This window comes from Oryzias latipes, chromosome 19 (genome assembly GCF_002234675.1).
Source record: "Oryzias latipes chromosome 19, ASM223467v1".
Classification (NCBI taxonomy): Eukaryota; Metazoa; Chordata; class Actinopteri; order Beloniformes; family Adrianichthyidae; genus Oryzias; species Oryzias latipes.
The window spans coordinates 19,245,418-19,262,041 of record NC_019877.2 but is presented as its reverse complement, the minus strand read 5'-3'; the positions used below and the strand labels follow the sequence as shown (position 1 = coordinate 19,262,041).

Here is a 16,624-nt window from a genome sequence, read left to right as displayed (position 1 = left end):
TTTGCCTACAACTGTACTGCGCATGAAACCACAGGCTTTGCCCCATTCTACCTTATGTTTGGGAGGGTCCCCCGACTGCCAGTTGACCTAATGTTCAAAAATGTCCTTCAAGATGACATCATATGTGACTATGACTCCTATGTCAAGTCGCTGGCAAACGACTTTCGCTCCGCCATGCTTTTGGCCCAGCAGCATAGTAGCAGGGAGCAGAAACATCAGCGTGACCAGTATGACAAGAGATCCAAGGGTCTACCGCTTTCCCTTGGTGATCAGGTGCTGGTGGCAAATAAGAGAGCAAAGGGGAAACGAAAGCTTTCAGATAAATGGGAGTCAGTAGTTTACACAGTGGTGGCTTCCAAACCTGCTCTTCACATATACCGTATCAGGGACCGAGCAGGGAATGAGCGTGTGGTGCATCGTAACCTTTTGCTGAACGTGAACTTCTTGCCACTAGATGTACGCTTGGCTGGTGATGCTGTCTGTTCTGGTGGCAGTGTCATTAGTACCTTTTCAGTTCCTGACCTGTGCGACACTGGCACATCAGCTGTGGAGGCAGTACATGCAGAGCACCCCCTCATCAGCTCTCTTTCATGCAGCGAAGAAAATGTACTTGACCGCACCACATCCTGGGTTAGGCAACAATCATCTGCCTCATTTGATGGTGAATCTGCCCTGGGTCTTGTCCTGCCCCCACCAGAGCCCAGTGGGTCGATTGGAGCTGGTGCTACGGATAATTCCCTCAGTGAGTCTCACATTGTCTCTCCCATCACTTCCGTCCTTGACGGGGAAAGTTTGGATATGGGTCATCGGCTTACTTCCCGGTTTGGTAGGATTATAAAACCAGTTTGCCGTTTGATTGAATCTATGGCCCAAGTTGAAGCATTGTTTGATACACGGTATGTTCATACAAGTACTGTAAATGTGTAATTGTTTTTTTTCTACTACTGCTTCCTATTTTTTTTGTGATTGAAGTTTATTTGGTTTGATTTCTTTTACTCTCTACCTGGTATTGTCAATATGGTTCAATCTATGTGAGGTGTAAATGGCACCTCACGTTGTTTGTAGAGTATCTGGACCGTGTAGCTGGGTAGCTATTTTCCTGGCATTTTGACCATTTTGTTGATGGTATTTTTTTTGGAACATGTATTGTTTCTGGTTTAAGGCAAATGTGCTGACATGAGTTTTTGTGATTTTGTGCTATTCTGGAGGGGTGAGTGTAACCGGGACAGCCTTTATCTTATTTTATAATAGCACAAAATCTGTTCAAGGGTTACCATACCTGAGGGATCTCCAACAAACTACTGCATTACACTACTAGTCATAGCCCCTCCTTCCTTTCTTCTTCTTCTTCTACTTCTTTTGACTCCCCTATATATTCCAAAGGCTACTGTTCCCCACCCCCTTTTGTATGACCTCCTGTCAGAGAGGTGGGTGCCATCATCCTAAAATCATTTTATAATCCCAATACATCCTATTGTTTATTGCCCTTTTGGGTTTAATTTTTATTTGTATAACTACAGCAATGTTTGTTTCTAACTTGTGATGTGATGATTAAAAGGGATTGATGGTTCAGGAGAGATATTTTGGGGATTCACTGTTAAAGCTTAAATGTCGATTTGTTTTGTTTGTATAGGAACTGGAGTGGGCAGGATCACACAGTGTATTGTTTTCTGTTTGTTTTATTACCAGAATAAAGGGAGGCTTCTCTCCAAGAGGTAACACTGTGTCACACCATATATTAACCAGCACAACGCAGAAAGCGACCGGTTACACTTATCCTTTTGGGGTACAAGGCTGCCCTCTATACCTTTTGATGAGGACAACATCTTTGGGAAGCTCAATGCATGACAGTGGGTGTGTAGTTTAATCACAGGCTTTATGCTGATGATTTGGCGGTCATGCATCTTTGTTCTGGCACTCTTCAGCAGCAGTTGTTGATGGTTTGCACTCAAAAAATCTGCATCAAGTTAAATCCCAGAACAAAGAGGTTATGGTTAGCACTAAAATCTAGAGATAATGTGTGGCACAGAAGATAAATCATGTTCTTCAAAGTAAAGCAATAAGATTTAATATATGTGTTAGAAAAATGTATATACCGGTAAGTTATCTCATATTTGCTTTTATGTATTACCTAGCTCTATAGGTAATATAATCATACATGCAGAAGTGTTTGTGTCCAAGTTCTGTTTCACAGGAAGGTGAAGGTGAAACTCTTGGGAGGAAACCGACTATCTTAGCGTCTTCCCAAGATCAGCATGAGAACTATGTGGTATCTGTGTCAAGACCGGAATCAAAGGACGCTCTGTGTCAGTTATCCGTGAGAAAAGGCTTTGCAGGTCCAAAGATGATGTGGGGAGACTGTGATAAGATGGACATGTTGCAATTAATATTTTCTGATGGCGCTGCAGTTGTGTTCAATCTGTCTTCCACTCCTTAGAGCTCAGCGCATGTGTAATTTAGGGAATTCCCAAAAAACTTAATAAAAGAGGAGGCGACAGAATATGTGAAAGAGTGGAGAGAGATTGTTGCTGGGTATTATCTCTGTTCACTCTTATTTTAACTCTTGTTTTAATTTTTAATTTGACAAAATGTTTGATTCATATTATTTTGTTCATATGTCAAATGAACAACAAAGTATTATGGCCACTATAAAAGCAGAAAAATTAACATTTATATATGAAAAAAGGTGTAAAATACAAAAAGTTTACATTTTAGAAGAACTAAGAAAACAATTACTACAAAAACGTCATGCAATTATCAAAAAGAAATTTTACAATTTTCAAGAATAAAGTCATATGTTTAAACTGTAAAAACTTGCAATTTTCAAAGAGATGTCATGCTTTTTTTCTTAAGTAAAGTGTTAAATTTAGTTTTTAAAAATTTTCAACTATGACAATTAAATGGTTCCTGTTTAAATGATGTTGCAGAGAAATTTGATGAATATCTATCACTTTGATTATGATTTTTTCTTTTTTGTTTTCTTTTTTGTAATTGCACAACTTTAGTTTCATGAAGTTATAACCTTAATTTAAAAAAACATGACTTTTTCCTTTTTAAATAATACATTTTCAACTTTATTTTTGGTAAATGTTGACTTTTTCCCCACAATTTTACGACTTCGTTCTCATATTTATATTATAATTTCATAATCATATTTGCTATTTATTCTTATTGTCAATAGTAATATAAAATAATAGTATATAATCATAAGTAATATAGTAATACTCTGTCAATTCTAATACTCCGTCGTACAAATATAGTATGGTTCTGGCTATTCCAATTGAATTAAACCAAAGCAGGTTTTGTTGCCTGTAGTAAAGGTGTCTGTCACAAGGGGGCGCCATCGATTAAATTCTGTTTGTTTGAACCGCAGAGGAAGAACTGTGAGAACTGTTGCTCTGGAGTTAAACTTGCTGAATGACAGCAGTGGAAAGTCCGCAGCTTTTGTTGCTTGGGAACCGTTGTCCTTCCTCGGCCGCGTGCTCGCAGCGTTTCCGACACCAACTCTGAACATCGACATCAAAAATGCGGGATCGAACAAAAGAGTTAGATAATGTAAGTTTTAAAGTTGGTGTGTTAGCAATAGCGTTAGCTTGCTAACCTAGCTGTATTGATTGTTTAAGTGAACTTTGAAATGCTTCGGTCTCTGATTATTTATTAACTGTAAGCCCGCATATGAGAGCAAAACAATATACCCCCCCCCCCCCCTTATTTTCTACGCTTGGAAGCACTTGTGGCGATATTGCTTTGCTAACGTCCGCTTGAGTTCTTCCTCCAAGGAAGCTGTCAGGCCGGGATAAGGGCAGGGCTCCCGGCTGCAGATCTGAACCGGCACCTTCACACAGCTCTGTTTCATCCTCCTCTTGTGTGTTTCTGTCCACCTCACCGCAGAAAGCCGAGGCCTCAGATGAGGAGAACGAGGAGAAAACGGCTTTGATGAGCAAACCTGGCAGCTCTTCAACAAAGGAAGATAAGGAGAATGAGGCTTTTTTCAAAAAGGTGATCATCCAAGTTTTCGATCTGGGCTCCTCCAAATGATTTGTAGTATTATCAGATACCGGATGTCCTGGGAAATGCTCCTCCAATGGGCCTCTGCTTCATGTTTATGAGACAGAGGACAGAGCTGAAGGTTTAGCTGTAACACACACAATTGTTTTGCCGACATTAAATTCTCCTCTAATCCCAGAACAAAAGGAAAGTAAATAAATATAAAAGGTCAACTATGAAGCTTTAAATATGAGTGAAACATTAACGGACAACAAACACTGGCCTGTATGTAGGGCTGCACTTAACAATATAAATAAAAGACTTTTAGTGGAAAAATGCAGATGTCCATAAAGTTTTGACATTTTAGTTGATTGTAGCCATCTTTAGTGTGTAAGACCTCCACTTATTATTTGATGCTACAGTTTACCAACTGTCCACGAAAGCAGCATTACTTTTACAGTGAGGGGAAAGAAATGCCATGTTTTATTTTGAAAATCTCTGAAAAGAAAGTTTAAATAAAGTGTCATAGAAGCTGCTATAAATTATGATCATGATGTTCAACTTGTTGCAAACTGTAGTTATAATGATCTAGAAGAGAAACATTAAAACAGAAAGAAGTAAAGAGAAGCATTTCCATATATTATCACGGTTTAACTTTTTAGGTTTTTTAAGTTTTGATTGAACTTTAATTGTTTGGAAAAAATAATTTCTATGCTAAGCATTTCCCCCCCCCCAAACAATAAAAGGGCTTTAGCAACAGAAATCCTCTTTTCAGGTTTTTATTTTAGTTTGGCTGAGTGAAAGAGTCAGACGGACACCAACAATAACACACAGTTGTTTATCCAACTGACTTTTTTCTCACATTAGAAAATCTTAGGATACTTTTTGTATCAGTTAAATGAAACATGTTCAAAGGTGTTGGTTTGTAATAATGGTGTTTCTATTTTCTCCAAATTTCTTTATATTTTTAAAATTCAGATGTTTTTCTTTGAGGGAGGCTGGAGTCAGATACCATCAAGATGGCAAAAGTTTCTGAGCATGTCTTTCAATCCAAACCATTTGTGAGGAAATCAAAATAAACTAAGTAAAGAGAGATGAAATCATAAAGTCAAGGCAGTTATGGATTTTATTTAAAGTCAAGGATCCATTATGATCTATAAACCTTGAGAAGATTCTAAAATAAGAGTCAGCAGAGGGATCTTTGTTCTAATATTTCCTTGGATTTCTTTTTTTTTTATACAAACACTGCATTTCCCAACCCATTAATTGAAGTTTTCTGATCAAAAAAGGTCAGGATGTTACAGTTGCAGTTAAAGCTGTTTGTCTGGGAAGATGATTTTGCCTGTTAATCCTAAAACTTTACAAACTTCTTTCTAAGGTGCAAGAAATCCACGAGGGGTTGCAGAACTTAAAGAGGATGGTGTCAGAGCTGGAGAACAAACAGAAGACGGTGCTGGGCGTGGCGCTGCCAGAGGAGAGTACGTCAACTTTATGAATTTGATAAATTCGTGTTGCATTTTGTAACAGAGGATCAGTGTAGTTGCACTTTAGGATTAGAACGACGTTTCTCCAGATTTTTCACAGGGATCCCACCAGAGTAAGGCGGGGCTAGTTGGGGGCGCCTTTCCAATCAGATTTTTAGGCTCAATGAGGGCACCAAATATGTTACAGATTAGTTTTCTCTATTGGATCGCAGTGAACATGTTTTTCTTTGTCGTCTTCTTCCAAAATGCAATTAAGGGAGCTCCTTTCATGAGGGTGTCTGATGCTTCTCTGCTGATCAATCAACTCCTGATTTAGTGATTTTTCTCAGTGGCAGATACTTTAGCACACAAAGGTGGTCAAAAATGAAAGGAATATAATAATAAAAAACAATTTTTTAAAAACATTTTTATGAATATCTCCTTGTACTTTGGTTTGTTTTGGGCCAAACACATGGCAGGAGCCCACAACTTGTTTGTACCGTCCAAAATGTCTCTGCTGGAGCTGTGAAAGAAATAAGAAATACAAACATAAATTCCTCCCTTCTCTCTGTCTTTAAATCCTAACGTTTACTCACAGTATCAAGACAAAAATAAATCATAAAAAAGAGGACAATTATTTTGACATTTTCAACACACCCTTCTTCTTTCTCTTCTCCTTTTTTGTTGTTTCTTTTTTTTTTGTGGTAAATGTGTTGAACTGATGCAGCTAACTTTAGTGGTATTTCGTAGATTTCCACACATCTTACAAAAAAAATGTCATCCTGAGACTCCAGTTGCATTCAATTTCTGACGTTGTGTGTTTTATTTCGACCACGGCGTGCTGCTCAGAAAACTCTCAAACTGAGGATCTGTGCTCATGAATGCTGTTTTCCTCTCGGGTTAGGTATGAAGAAAGAGCTTCAAACTCTTCGAGAAGAGATCAAAATATTAGCGAGCCAGATCCAGAGGAAGCTGAAAAGTGAGTATTTGGGAGTTCAAATCAAGAATTTTGTCTTCAAACCACTTAAGTTTCTTCTCGTCTCAACTGAGGTATTGAATCCAAAAAGTCGGACGATGATGGCAAATATATTCCCATAAATGTCCGGATGCAGCGCACTCAGGTAGCATCTTTACATATTTAAACAATAATTTTATCTATTTGACAGAATAGGCTTAAATGCAGAAATTTAGACTGTTGCATCCTCCTTGCTGCTTGTGTGAAATAAATTGGTCTGTTTTTCCCAGCATGCCATACTTTCCAAGGAGTTTGTGGAGCTAATGGGCCACTGCAACACCATCCAGGCCAAGTACAGAGATCGCAACGTGGAGAGAATACAGAGGCAGCTTAAAATAAGTGAGCTTTCTTGTCCCAGGCCGTCTGTTGGTGTTCAGGGACGTCGAAGTATTTCCTCACCTGTGCTTTTGTGAACATGTGACTCACTGTTTGATTGGTTCTGTCTCCAGCCGGCACAAACGTGACAGAAGAGGAACTGGACACGATGCTTCAAAACGGCCAAACGGATGTTTTCACTCAAAATGTGAGTAGATGTGCGAGAGGTGTCGTCATGGAAACGCTGCAGCTGTTTTCCATCACTCAGAAACATGTCATGATAGGTTTGCTCTCTTGTCACCTCTCGAATTGCTCTAACTGGACAGCAGATTTGGTAAGAAACAGACTTTAGTGTCACAGTAGCTGAGGCGTGAAGACCCATGCTTAGTGCAGCCTTCCTCAGAGGGATGTTAGCCCAAACACCCAGCTCGGTTGGGTTCTTTCCTTTACTTATTGGACCTTTTTGTGGCTCACAGATTTTAAATGATGCAAAAGCTACTAAACAAGCCCTAAATGAGATCGAGTCGCGGCACGATGAGATCCTGAAGCTGGAGCGGAGCGTCAGAGACCTGCACGACATGTTCCAGTACCTCGCCATGGAGGTGGAGGCTCAGGTATCACAAACACCAACAGACCTTCAGGCTGGTTCCATCCGATATAGGTTTCCATCATGGCGTTTTTGTGTCTTCCAGGGAGAGATGGTCAACAGAATCGAAGAGAACATCAAGCAGTCGTCCGACTACGTGGAGAGCGCAGCGAAAAACACGCAACAGGCCGTCACATATCAGAACAAAGCTCGCAAGGTAGGTGTAAATCATGGAGCATTTTGAACCCAGTGCAAAACAGGAAGCTGAATTTTTCTGACTTCCTGTTTCAAAACAAATAAATCCTCGATATTCTGACATTCACAGAGTTTCTTAATTTGTTTAAAACTTTGACATTTTGGGTTAATCAAAGGTATAAAAAAACTGAAAATACAGAGTTGGTGACAGAAATGAGTTATGACCCAAATTTTGCTTTAACTTAGACTAAAGTTTGATAACTAATATATTCATTTTTTTATCCTGGCATGGTTGAGAAGGTACACTAAATGACTTGACATATGGTCTGGCCTCACCTGTTGCACTCAATCAGTCCCTACAAAGCATCACTTCAAAGAGCCTAACCGGCACACACCTGATCGGTGCTTCATGCACAAAAGTTTCTGACTGTCCACCCCATAAAATGAGTTTTATTTGTAAAAAAGCATGTGATAGAGTCAGATTTGGTATGAATCCAATTTGGGAGAGATCCTGTTTGGGCCTCGCTAGATTTGTTGAAAACACAAATAGAAATGCTTTTGAAATTTTATTTTTTTAAAGAACTTTGCAGTTCTCCTTTTTTTTTTTTTTAAATCTCACTTTCACAATTGTGTGCAAAGGTTTCAATTTTAGAGAGCGGATCAAACGTCTCATTCTTTGCTTTTGACAAACCAAAACACTGAGTCTCCAGACTCATCCTAAAATTTAAACCCCCACTCCAATCATCTTTTGATTCGTTTAGTCTTTTAATTAGGATTATGCTGTTTTTAGCCAAATTATTTAAAAGAAAAGTCATTTTCTAGGACATGGGGTCTGCAGAGCAGCAGTAGTTTATCAATGTAGTCCCTTTTTCATTCAAAAATCAAAACATTCTAAAGTATCTTTAGTCAGACTGAAGCATAAATATGTAGTCATGGGGACTTGGGAGAGTGGCAGAGGTTTTAAAATGTTTCTATCAGTTTTTTCTGCCTTCATTTGGTTTAAAACCTGAACTAATCAGAAGTCCTCGTATTTTCAGATCAACAGTTTTTAACCCTGTTATAACAGTTCACATTCAAAAAGCCATGTTTTAAAGTTTGGTGGGATGTCATCACCAGCTAATTAGATCAGTGGTTCCGTCTCCAAACGCTTTACATTCTGCAGGTGTTTATAAAAATTGAGAATTAACTTCAAAGGCGATGGATAAAAATGTCTTTTTACATTTTCAGTTGCACAGACGGCTGCAGAAGAGCTCAGTTTCTGAAAGCAGCTGTTATGTGAATCATTTATTCCACTTTGGTAGGATGTTGTGGAGAGATTTAGCTCAATTTGTGGTCCTTCAGATACTTAATTTAATTTAAAAAATGCTATTGCAAATTTACCAGAAGTGTATAGTTCTTCTTTTAAGAGCTTCAACTATTTAAGGTTAGCTTTTATTTTTGATCCCTGATTTCATGCAAATATTTTGTGTATATCTGATTTTGTTTTTTTTTGTAATACCAACCTGTTTGATACCGTTTCTTCTTTTTACTGCAGAAAAAACTTTGGATCGCAATCTGCTGTGCCATCCTCCTCCTCATTATTGTCATCGCCGTCGTGTCCACGTTCACATAGTAAAAGCGGACGCTGACACTGCCTGCAGCATGTTGGATACATAGAATATAAATTATCTATACATTTTTTGTGTGTAAGAGGAGTCCACACAGGTGAATTTAGTCACTGAACATTTTTGTTTTCTATTCCTCACCTTCCAAGTCATTTTTCTGTAATGAAGCGTTTTTTTTTTGGGTCAGATTTTCAGTTATGTTTGCATTTTCATTTCTGTTTAAGGAAGGAGTCTCTTCCTGCAAAACTAACATACCGTTCCTGATTTCTTCTGTTTAACCCCCATTTTTCACAGAAAGACAGAAAGTGAGCTTAAAAAATGCAGTTGCAGTATTGATCTCAGGAAATCTGTTCACTTTTGTTACGCTTCCACTGTGAAACTGTAAAAATCAGTTTAACAGGTTTTTATAAACGGAAAACAGACTAATATTGTAAATAACAGATTGTGATCATACAGAGATTTTTTTTTATCTTGAGCATTTGGACTTCCAAGTGTAAATAGGGAAAAGTAAATCCCTTAGCACCAACGAGGCCAACCCCAGTTTGTATTTATTAAAACATTCTAAGCTGCTACTAAAATGAGTTGTTTCATAACTAAGCCTTAACTTTTCAGAACTGTGCCTTCTCCATGCTGTCTACTTAAGAATGTGATGCTGAGCACCAACACTGTCAAGAAGGGATGGATTTTTGATCTGTTGTAGCCTCTTAATAAAGATTCGGCACAGCTTTCTTTGCCAAACCCTTCTGAGGGTTTCTGTGACCTCCTGACACTCAGACGACCTGCTGAGAGACAAAATGACAACATCTAGCTCCAGGTTAGCTGAAGGAGACAACTTTCCCACTGTTCAGCTGTTAAAGCATTGTAATATTTGGTTTTTTAAATAAAATACTCTGCCTTTACTTTGTCATTGTCAGCTTTTTTTTCTTTATAAACATCTAAACGGTTTTAATTTATGCATGAAGTTGAGTCGTGGCATCTGGGCTTAAAAATCTACTTTCATGACATGAAAAAGTCTCCAGGAAGTGAGACTGAAGTCTTTTCCTTTAAACGTTCTGACCACACATGTACCAGAAATACAGCGACAAACCTTTAACACCAAACCGTCACTAATTTTTGGTCTTTTTATTCAACTGTAATTGTCTTAGTTTTCAAGTAAAACAATGTGGAATTACAAGGGATCAAAGGAATGCGGCAAAAGAAATCAGAAGACCATCACCAGAACTACCCATTACCCCCACCCCCCCCACCCCCCCAGGTAATAATCACCTTTGCTCAAAATTAAATCGACAATTACAGTCATCTGGAACTGCACCAGTAAATTTATTCACATTTTATTCATGTAATGTGATTTCTTTTCCTTTTATACATGACCCAAGAGCGATGAATGGCAAACTGTTTGGTGGAAAATCAGACAATTAGGATAGCACTGATGCTAGGGGGGGCTTTCAAGAGGTGTGGGGGGGGCTTGAGTTTCTTTGAATGAACTCGTCACCCCAGTGCCGTGTGCTTCACAAGGCAATTCAAGGTTGAAAACCATTTTGGCCGAAGAGGCACTTCTTTTTGCCCTTTCAAAATAAATGCATGAAGTGGATTGCAGCGATAACTTGTTGTAAAGATAGGATATTCAAAAAAATACATTTTCCAAACAGTTGAGATACACTGAGTTACCAGGAACCAATTAACTGACTTTAGTTGATGTACAAACATGTCACTACACCACAATGTGTTCAAAGGCTGAGGGCCTTTTCTTTATTTTTACTATTTTTTTTCTTCTTTTTTTTTTTTGAGTGTGCAAATGAAAAATGCAAGGCTGGATTTTCAAAGAACACAAATGACTTGATGAAGGGGCCCAAGCAAAGACGAGCTCCAGCATAGTACAGCCACACTGACAGGCCTGTTTTTTCTCTTCCTAATACCAGGAAAGAAACATTAAAATATGCATAACTTATCAACTGACTACAAAGAAACAGCTGACCAAACCTTTCACCCATCCTCAAAAAATCAACCGTCCTAAAACCTCCAGACTCTCGATTCAGCTGGTCGCTGGAACTCCAATAGAGGGAATCGAATAAATCTGTCTGAATACACAGAGTTCCAGTCTAATGATTACAGTACATGTATTAACCCGCTTGTTACCTCTTGCGCCTGGTGGTGAATTCATCCACTGCACCACCTACAACTGTTCATGGTTGCACTACACTGCTTGTCAGTCCAGCATCCCTGAGCCTCCACCCCCCCAAACATTCAAAGCTGATGAAGGCCCAAGAGGTAGGAGGTCCTGGCCCATGCAGCACTTCTTCCCATCGTTTCCTCAGAGAGTGGAGGCAAAGCAGCAACCAGAGTTATGCTCTCCTATCGTGCTTTGCGACACTCTTGCGTGCGCTCTTCTTTTTCTTGTCTTGTTTTCCTTTGCCCACTTCACGTCTTGCTGCTGCGCTGTTGACCAGAGGAGGAGCGAGTGCTTGCAGCTGGTGAGCGCGCCTGCACCGCTGCCAGGGCGGCAACGCTCCGCAGCACCCTGTCCGGAGTCCCCTCGGTCCCTGAGCTGCTTGTGAGCTCCGGAGGGAGTTTCTGCGACCTGCTCTCCCTTCTTTGACCATGTCTCTCCTTTCTGTCCCTGCTCTTGGCCCGCTCAGAGCTGCGGTCCCTGTCGCTCCCAGAGGAGGTGGCGCGGGAGCGCGAGGACCTGTGCTCAGTGTTCTGGGAGCTGACGCTGTGGGTGCGTTGGCTGCTGTTGCTGCTGCTGCGGCTTCTGCTGCTGCGGCCGCCACCCTCGCCGTCGCTGCTGATGCTGCTGCAGGCGCTGTTTCCTCGCGACGAGGACGGCCTCTCTCCCTCCCCTTCCTTTCGTCTTGAAGCCTTCTTCCCGACACCGTCCTTGTCCTCCGTTTTGGGCTTTTTGTACTCCATTTCTAGAGGGGGAACCAGATCTCCAGGACAGCGTCTGGTGGAGCGGGATGGAGGGCGGCTCGTCTGATTAGGTGTTGAAGGTTTGCTGCCAGCACTTTTATGGTGACTAACCGAGTTGCTTGGAGACGAGGCCGGCACAGGCTTCTTTTCCGCTAAAGAGGCGATGGAAGTGGCGGTAGGCTTGGCTCCTGGGTCTTTGCGTGTAGTGTGGCCTGGAGTGTCCACCCTGCCTTTCATTGCCAGAAGTTTGGCTGCAGCATTTAGAGCTGAACATCTTTTTCCCAAAACCTCCGGCTCAGGAGGCAGCAAGGGTTTCACATTGGTCTGAGCCTTGCTGTCCTGCACAGGTTGAGACGCTGCATTCTTCCTTGTAATCCTGACAGACGAAGAGTCACTGCCCGACTCCCCTCCTGTAGATGTGTTAGCATTGGAAGCGGTTCTGTCCGGGTTCTGGGCAGGTTTTGTCGCCTTACTACCCTTTTGGCTTTTTTCTGTCTCCTCATCTCGGAGCCTGAGCTTAGCCGAACGCGTCATCCGCTTCCTGCTCTCACTGCTGTCAGAGTCTGAGGAGGAAGAGGAAGACCTGGACCGCCTCCTTCGAGGGGCGGTGGTGGTACCTTCCTTTTCACTTCCTTCCTCATTCTTCTCCATTTTGTTCTCTGCTTCTCCCTCTGATGTGACGTCTATCCGCCTCTTCTTGGCTGGGTGTCGGTTTTCATAAGTCCTTTTATGGTGGGCGTGACGAGTGAGGGTGGATGTTGAACACCCAGATGACGGCGAGGAGGAACAAGCAGACTCCTGGCTACTCTGCCGACTGAGTGATCTTTTTTGGTTGAGATCTTTCTGGTGTTTTCCATCCTCCACTGACTGCTGCTTAGGCTCTTCCTTCTGATGAGTGGTCGTTTCTGTTTCCTTCATCCCCTCTTTGCCTTTTCCGGACTCGGAGTGTTTGGTCTCAGGTGAACTCTCAACCCTTTGGCTTTCCGGCATGCAGTCTACTTCCGTGTCTGTGGCTGTGTCCTCCTGTGGTGACTCTGAAGGTTCCTTCACAGATGCATCTTCAGAGCCAGCAGCTGATGGTGCCTCAGTGTCAGCTGTTACAGACACCTCTTTGGAGTCTCCTGTAGATGCAGAGTTAGCTTCAGGTGGAGAATTGGGAGCAGCACTTTGTGAGGTTGACACAGGAAGAACCTCTTTGTTCTTTACGGCCGTGGTTGCATCAACTGTTGAAGGAACTGGGGCAACAGGTGCTGTGGACGTTACAGCTGTGGGTTCTCCTGGAGAATGTGCAACAGTGATGGGAGTTAGTGTGACATCGGTGGAGGTTGTTGCTGATGGTGTGATCTCAGCATCGGTTTCTGCAGTTGGGGGTGGAGTGGGAGTTACAGATGTTCTGCTTTCCTCTGTAGCCACAGGTGAAGACGTGAATGTAATCTTTTCTTCAGCTGCAGAACTGACAGATGTTGTGAGAAGATCACTGGCTGGAGCTGGACTGGGTGAGTTGGTGGAGGACTTCTCAGGCTCTGCAGTCTCATCTGTTGAAGCAGGTGAAGCTGATGGAATTGGAGGTGCAGTGGCGCTCGCATTAGTAGCCGTATCTTCATCAGATGGTGCTGGTGCTGTGGCAGGCGTGGCTGTAGAAACCTTGATAGGTTCGGGTGGGCAACAGTTTGATGTGCTTGACTGTGAAACTTCAGGTGTGGAGTCTGAGGAGTCAGCTTTTGTTTTCAGAGGAGTTTCTGTTGCTGTGAACGAAGGTTGTTGTGAATTTGAGTTTGATAAAGTCTCAGAAAGCTCTTGGCTGGTTGTCGGGGTGGAGGTTAGCGGTGAAGCAGATGCTGCAACATCTCGTTTTGAGTCTTGAACAGCAGGGGTTGTAGTTGTGAGGAAGCTCTCTGTAGCGGCAACACTTTCGGTTTCCGAGACTGCAGTGCTCATCTGTGGAGACGACGTGATTGCAGTGGGAGGGGACACGGGTGGAGCATGAGTGATGGTGCTGACAGAGTCTGACTCTGCAGCAGCTGTGGAAACCACGGTTGTTAACGACCCAGAGAGAGGAGTTAAGATGGTGTTGGTTGGGGGTAATGGGGCTGCAGCAGTGATGGCACATTGAACAAGAGATGAAACCTGAGCTGATGGTGTTTGGAGATTTGGAGTGGAACTACAGACCTGGGTGGATGTCGGTACAGGTGTACCTGGGGATGCAGGTGGAGCTGGTGCCTTAACCGAAGCAGACGATGTATCTGAATCGGTCTTAATTTCAGAAGCTTTGGTAGACTGGGGGGTCTGACTGGTGCTAATGCTCACAGCAGGGGGGGTCTCTGATGGGACTCTCGGCTCTGCTCCAGCGTTGCTTTTGGAAACGGGGGTCTGTGCTTCAACTGCAGTGTCTACCGTGGCTGAGGAGTCTTTGCGAGGACGACCTCTTTTACGTTTTGAAGAAATGGGGGGGTTTCCTTCCTCGTTCACGGAAGTGGCTTGTAGTGAGGGAGTCACTCTACTGTCCGTCTCAGGTAAGACATGAGGAGTTTTGGGGGGGCGGCCCCTCTTCCTTTTCAAAGGCGTCACAAGTGAATTTGGAGTAGACTCTGTGGAGGCTGCAGCTGCGTCTTTGCCAGGTGAGATGTCGGTTTTCTTGGATTGGCCTGCACCTCTTCCCCTGCCCAGGTGCTGCTGCTCCCCCAGCTGAGCAGCCATGCGGGATCGTACAGGAAGGTTTCTCAGCACAGGCATGTCTGGAGAAAGGTGTGGCGGTGAATAAGGGGGGTAACCTCTGACGGGCTGCTTATGAATCAGCAAACTTGAACTTTGGCTCTGAGGAGATTTCTCCTCAGCTGCTTTGGACTTTCCATCAGGGCTCTGGGGTGTGTCCTCTTTGTGCGGTTCATCGAATAATCCAGCAGCGTTTTCCTCCACTGGAACATCTTCTGAGGAACCTCCCGCTCCTGTGTCACTCCCTCGCCGTCTCCTCTTGCGAGGTTCCTTTTCTTCCACCACTGTGACCAACCTCCCTGGGAGCTTTCGCAGGACCTTGGCTGAGGGAGAATCATCAACCAGGCCCTGCAGCACTTCTCCATCAGCTGACTGACGCTTACGAGGGGACCTTGAGTAGGGCGGGGACACGCCATCCTCTTTTGTCAGATGGTCTGCTGCACAGCTGGAGTCCAGAGATGACTCAGACATTCTCCTCTCCTTCTCCTCTTCCTCTCTCCCTGCTTTAGAACTTCTACTTTCAGCCTCTGCAGCCATCTGCTGCTTTCCTCCAGAAGGAGGGCTTGTTGTGAAGGAAGGCACTGGGCTGGGATGGGAGCGGTTAGGCTGAGCTCGACATTTATGCTGATCTCTTGAGGGAGACGCTGCATTCGAGGACTTGGAGGAATCGTGTTGCCTTGTAGATGAGGATGATTTGTGACCTTCTGTTTGAAACTGTGCTGCAGGCGCCCCATCTCTGGCTGATCCTCGTCCTCTCCGGAGTTTTTCAGGCACTTCTCTTGAGCTTGTGGGTTCTGGCTCCATTTCGGGTGATGCTCCACGAAGTCGACCGCTGGCGCGAGTTGAAGTGAGAGTCTTGTCCTTGGGTTTACGTCCGCGTCGAGCAGGAGTTGGGTGGGGAGGTTCAGCGGCAACTGGTTTTGACGAGAAGTCATCGTCTTCATCAGATGAAGGGTGAAGCATGAGACCTTCCTCTTTCGCCTGGTCTAGGTCCTTCCTGGCAGCCTCAACCTGTTCCTATTAATAAAAAAAGGGAATGAACTCTAACCATGAAGTCCAGATTCATGTTTAATAACAGCAGCTATCATAACTTGTTTTGATTAAAGTAGTTAAAGTCCTGCAACAAACAAGTCCATCTCAATTTGAAGTTTTTGTGTCATTGAATGATTAAAAAAAATAAAAATAACACCTTCAAAAATCTACTGCAGAACTAAAATTTTGACGCCTTTCTTTAAAAAAAGATACTTTTAATGAAACAAATAGTTTTTCACATTTCAAATTACTTCAACTGTATAAACTGACTAAATTTAGGTCTGGTAAATCGCCTGTCCGTCCTGGGGGAGGATCCCTACTTCATGTGGGCACGCCTGAGGTTTCTTTGTTTTTTCCAGAGTCCGTTTTTTTTCCTTACCGCGAAGGGGGGTCTAAGGGCAGGGATGCCCAGTTTAGTTTTTTCAGTTTGTTAGTTCATTTTAGTACTTTCCTATTGAATTCTATGTATTTATGATCCTTTTGAGGTTATGTTTAACTTTTTCAATTACCGATACGAAGCCCATCGAGACGACTACTGTTGTGAATTTGGGCTATACAGTGATCCCTTGCTATATCACGGTTTACTTTTCACGGTTTCGCTACTTCACGGATTTGCATCGTGCATTGTGTTCTGCATTCTGATTGGCTAAAAAAGTCACTCCGCTTCTTCTCTACCTGCGCGTCAATAATGTTGCAGTTTAATATGTACACGTACGTAAATCAGCTTTCCAAATTACGTACATGCAAATCATCTTGCAATTTCCTGTTTCTCTAAAACCCATAGAAAAAGAGCGACACCAACTGT

General features: G+C 42.7%; 2 protein-coding genes across 5 annotated transcripts in view; one reads left to right on the top strand and one right to left on the bottom strand.

Moving 5' to 3' along the window:
• Positions 1–3,363: 3,363 nt before the first annotated feature.
• On the top strand, positions 3,364–10,064 carry LOC101157893 (syntaxin-4). Its single transcript, XM_004080657.4, has 10 exons — positions 3,364–3,555; positions 3,892–3,999; positions 5,366–5,465; positions 6,355–6,429; positions 6,501–6,571; positions 6,696–6,804; positions 6,915–6,988; positions 7,257–7,394; positions 7,473–7,583; positions 9,096–10,064. The coding sequence occupies exons 1-10, from the start codon at positions 3,526–3,528 to the stop codon at positions 9,171–9,173; spliced, it is 894 nt and encodes a 297-aa protein (XP_004080705.1). The 5' UTR covers positions 3,364–3,525; the 3' UTR covers positions 9,174–10,064.
• Positions 10,065–10,272: 208 nt separating this feature from the next.
• Positions 10,273–16,624, bottom strand: part of srcap (Snf2 related CREBBP activator protein) — a 34,011-nt gene continuing 27,659 nt past the window's right edge. For all 4 annotated transcript variants that reach the window (XM_020711943.2, XM_020711945.2, XM_011488406.3 and 1 more), the window contains one exon: positions 10,273–15,804. In XM_020711943.2, the coding sequence (XP_020567602.1) occupies positions 11,584–15,804 (4,221 nt within the window). In that variant the 3' untranslated portion in view covers positions 10,273–11,583. The remainder of the gene's footprint in view (positions 15,805–16,624) is intronic.

Bases quoted from the DNA above. Each gene is read 5' to 3' on its own strand.
- LOC101157893 (XM_004080657.4), top strand. From the start codon at position 3,526: ATGCGGGATCGAACAAAAGAGTTAGATAAT. The intron at 6,805-6,914 runs GTGAGCTTTCTT...TTCTGTCTCCAG, and splicing joins ACAGAGGCAGCTTAAAATAA to CCGGCACAAACGTGACAGAA. The intron at 7,395-7,472 runs GTATCACAAACA...TGTGTCTTCCAG, and splicing joins CCATGGAGGTGGAGGCTCAG to GGAGAGATGGTCAACAGAAT.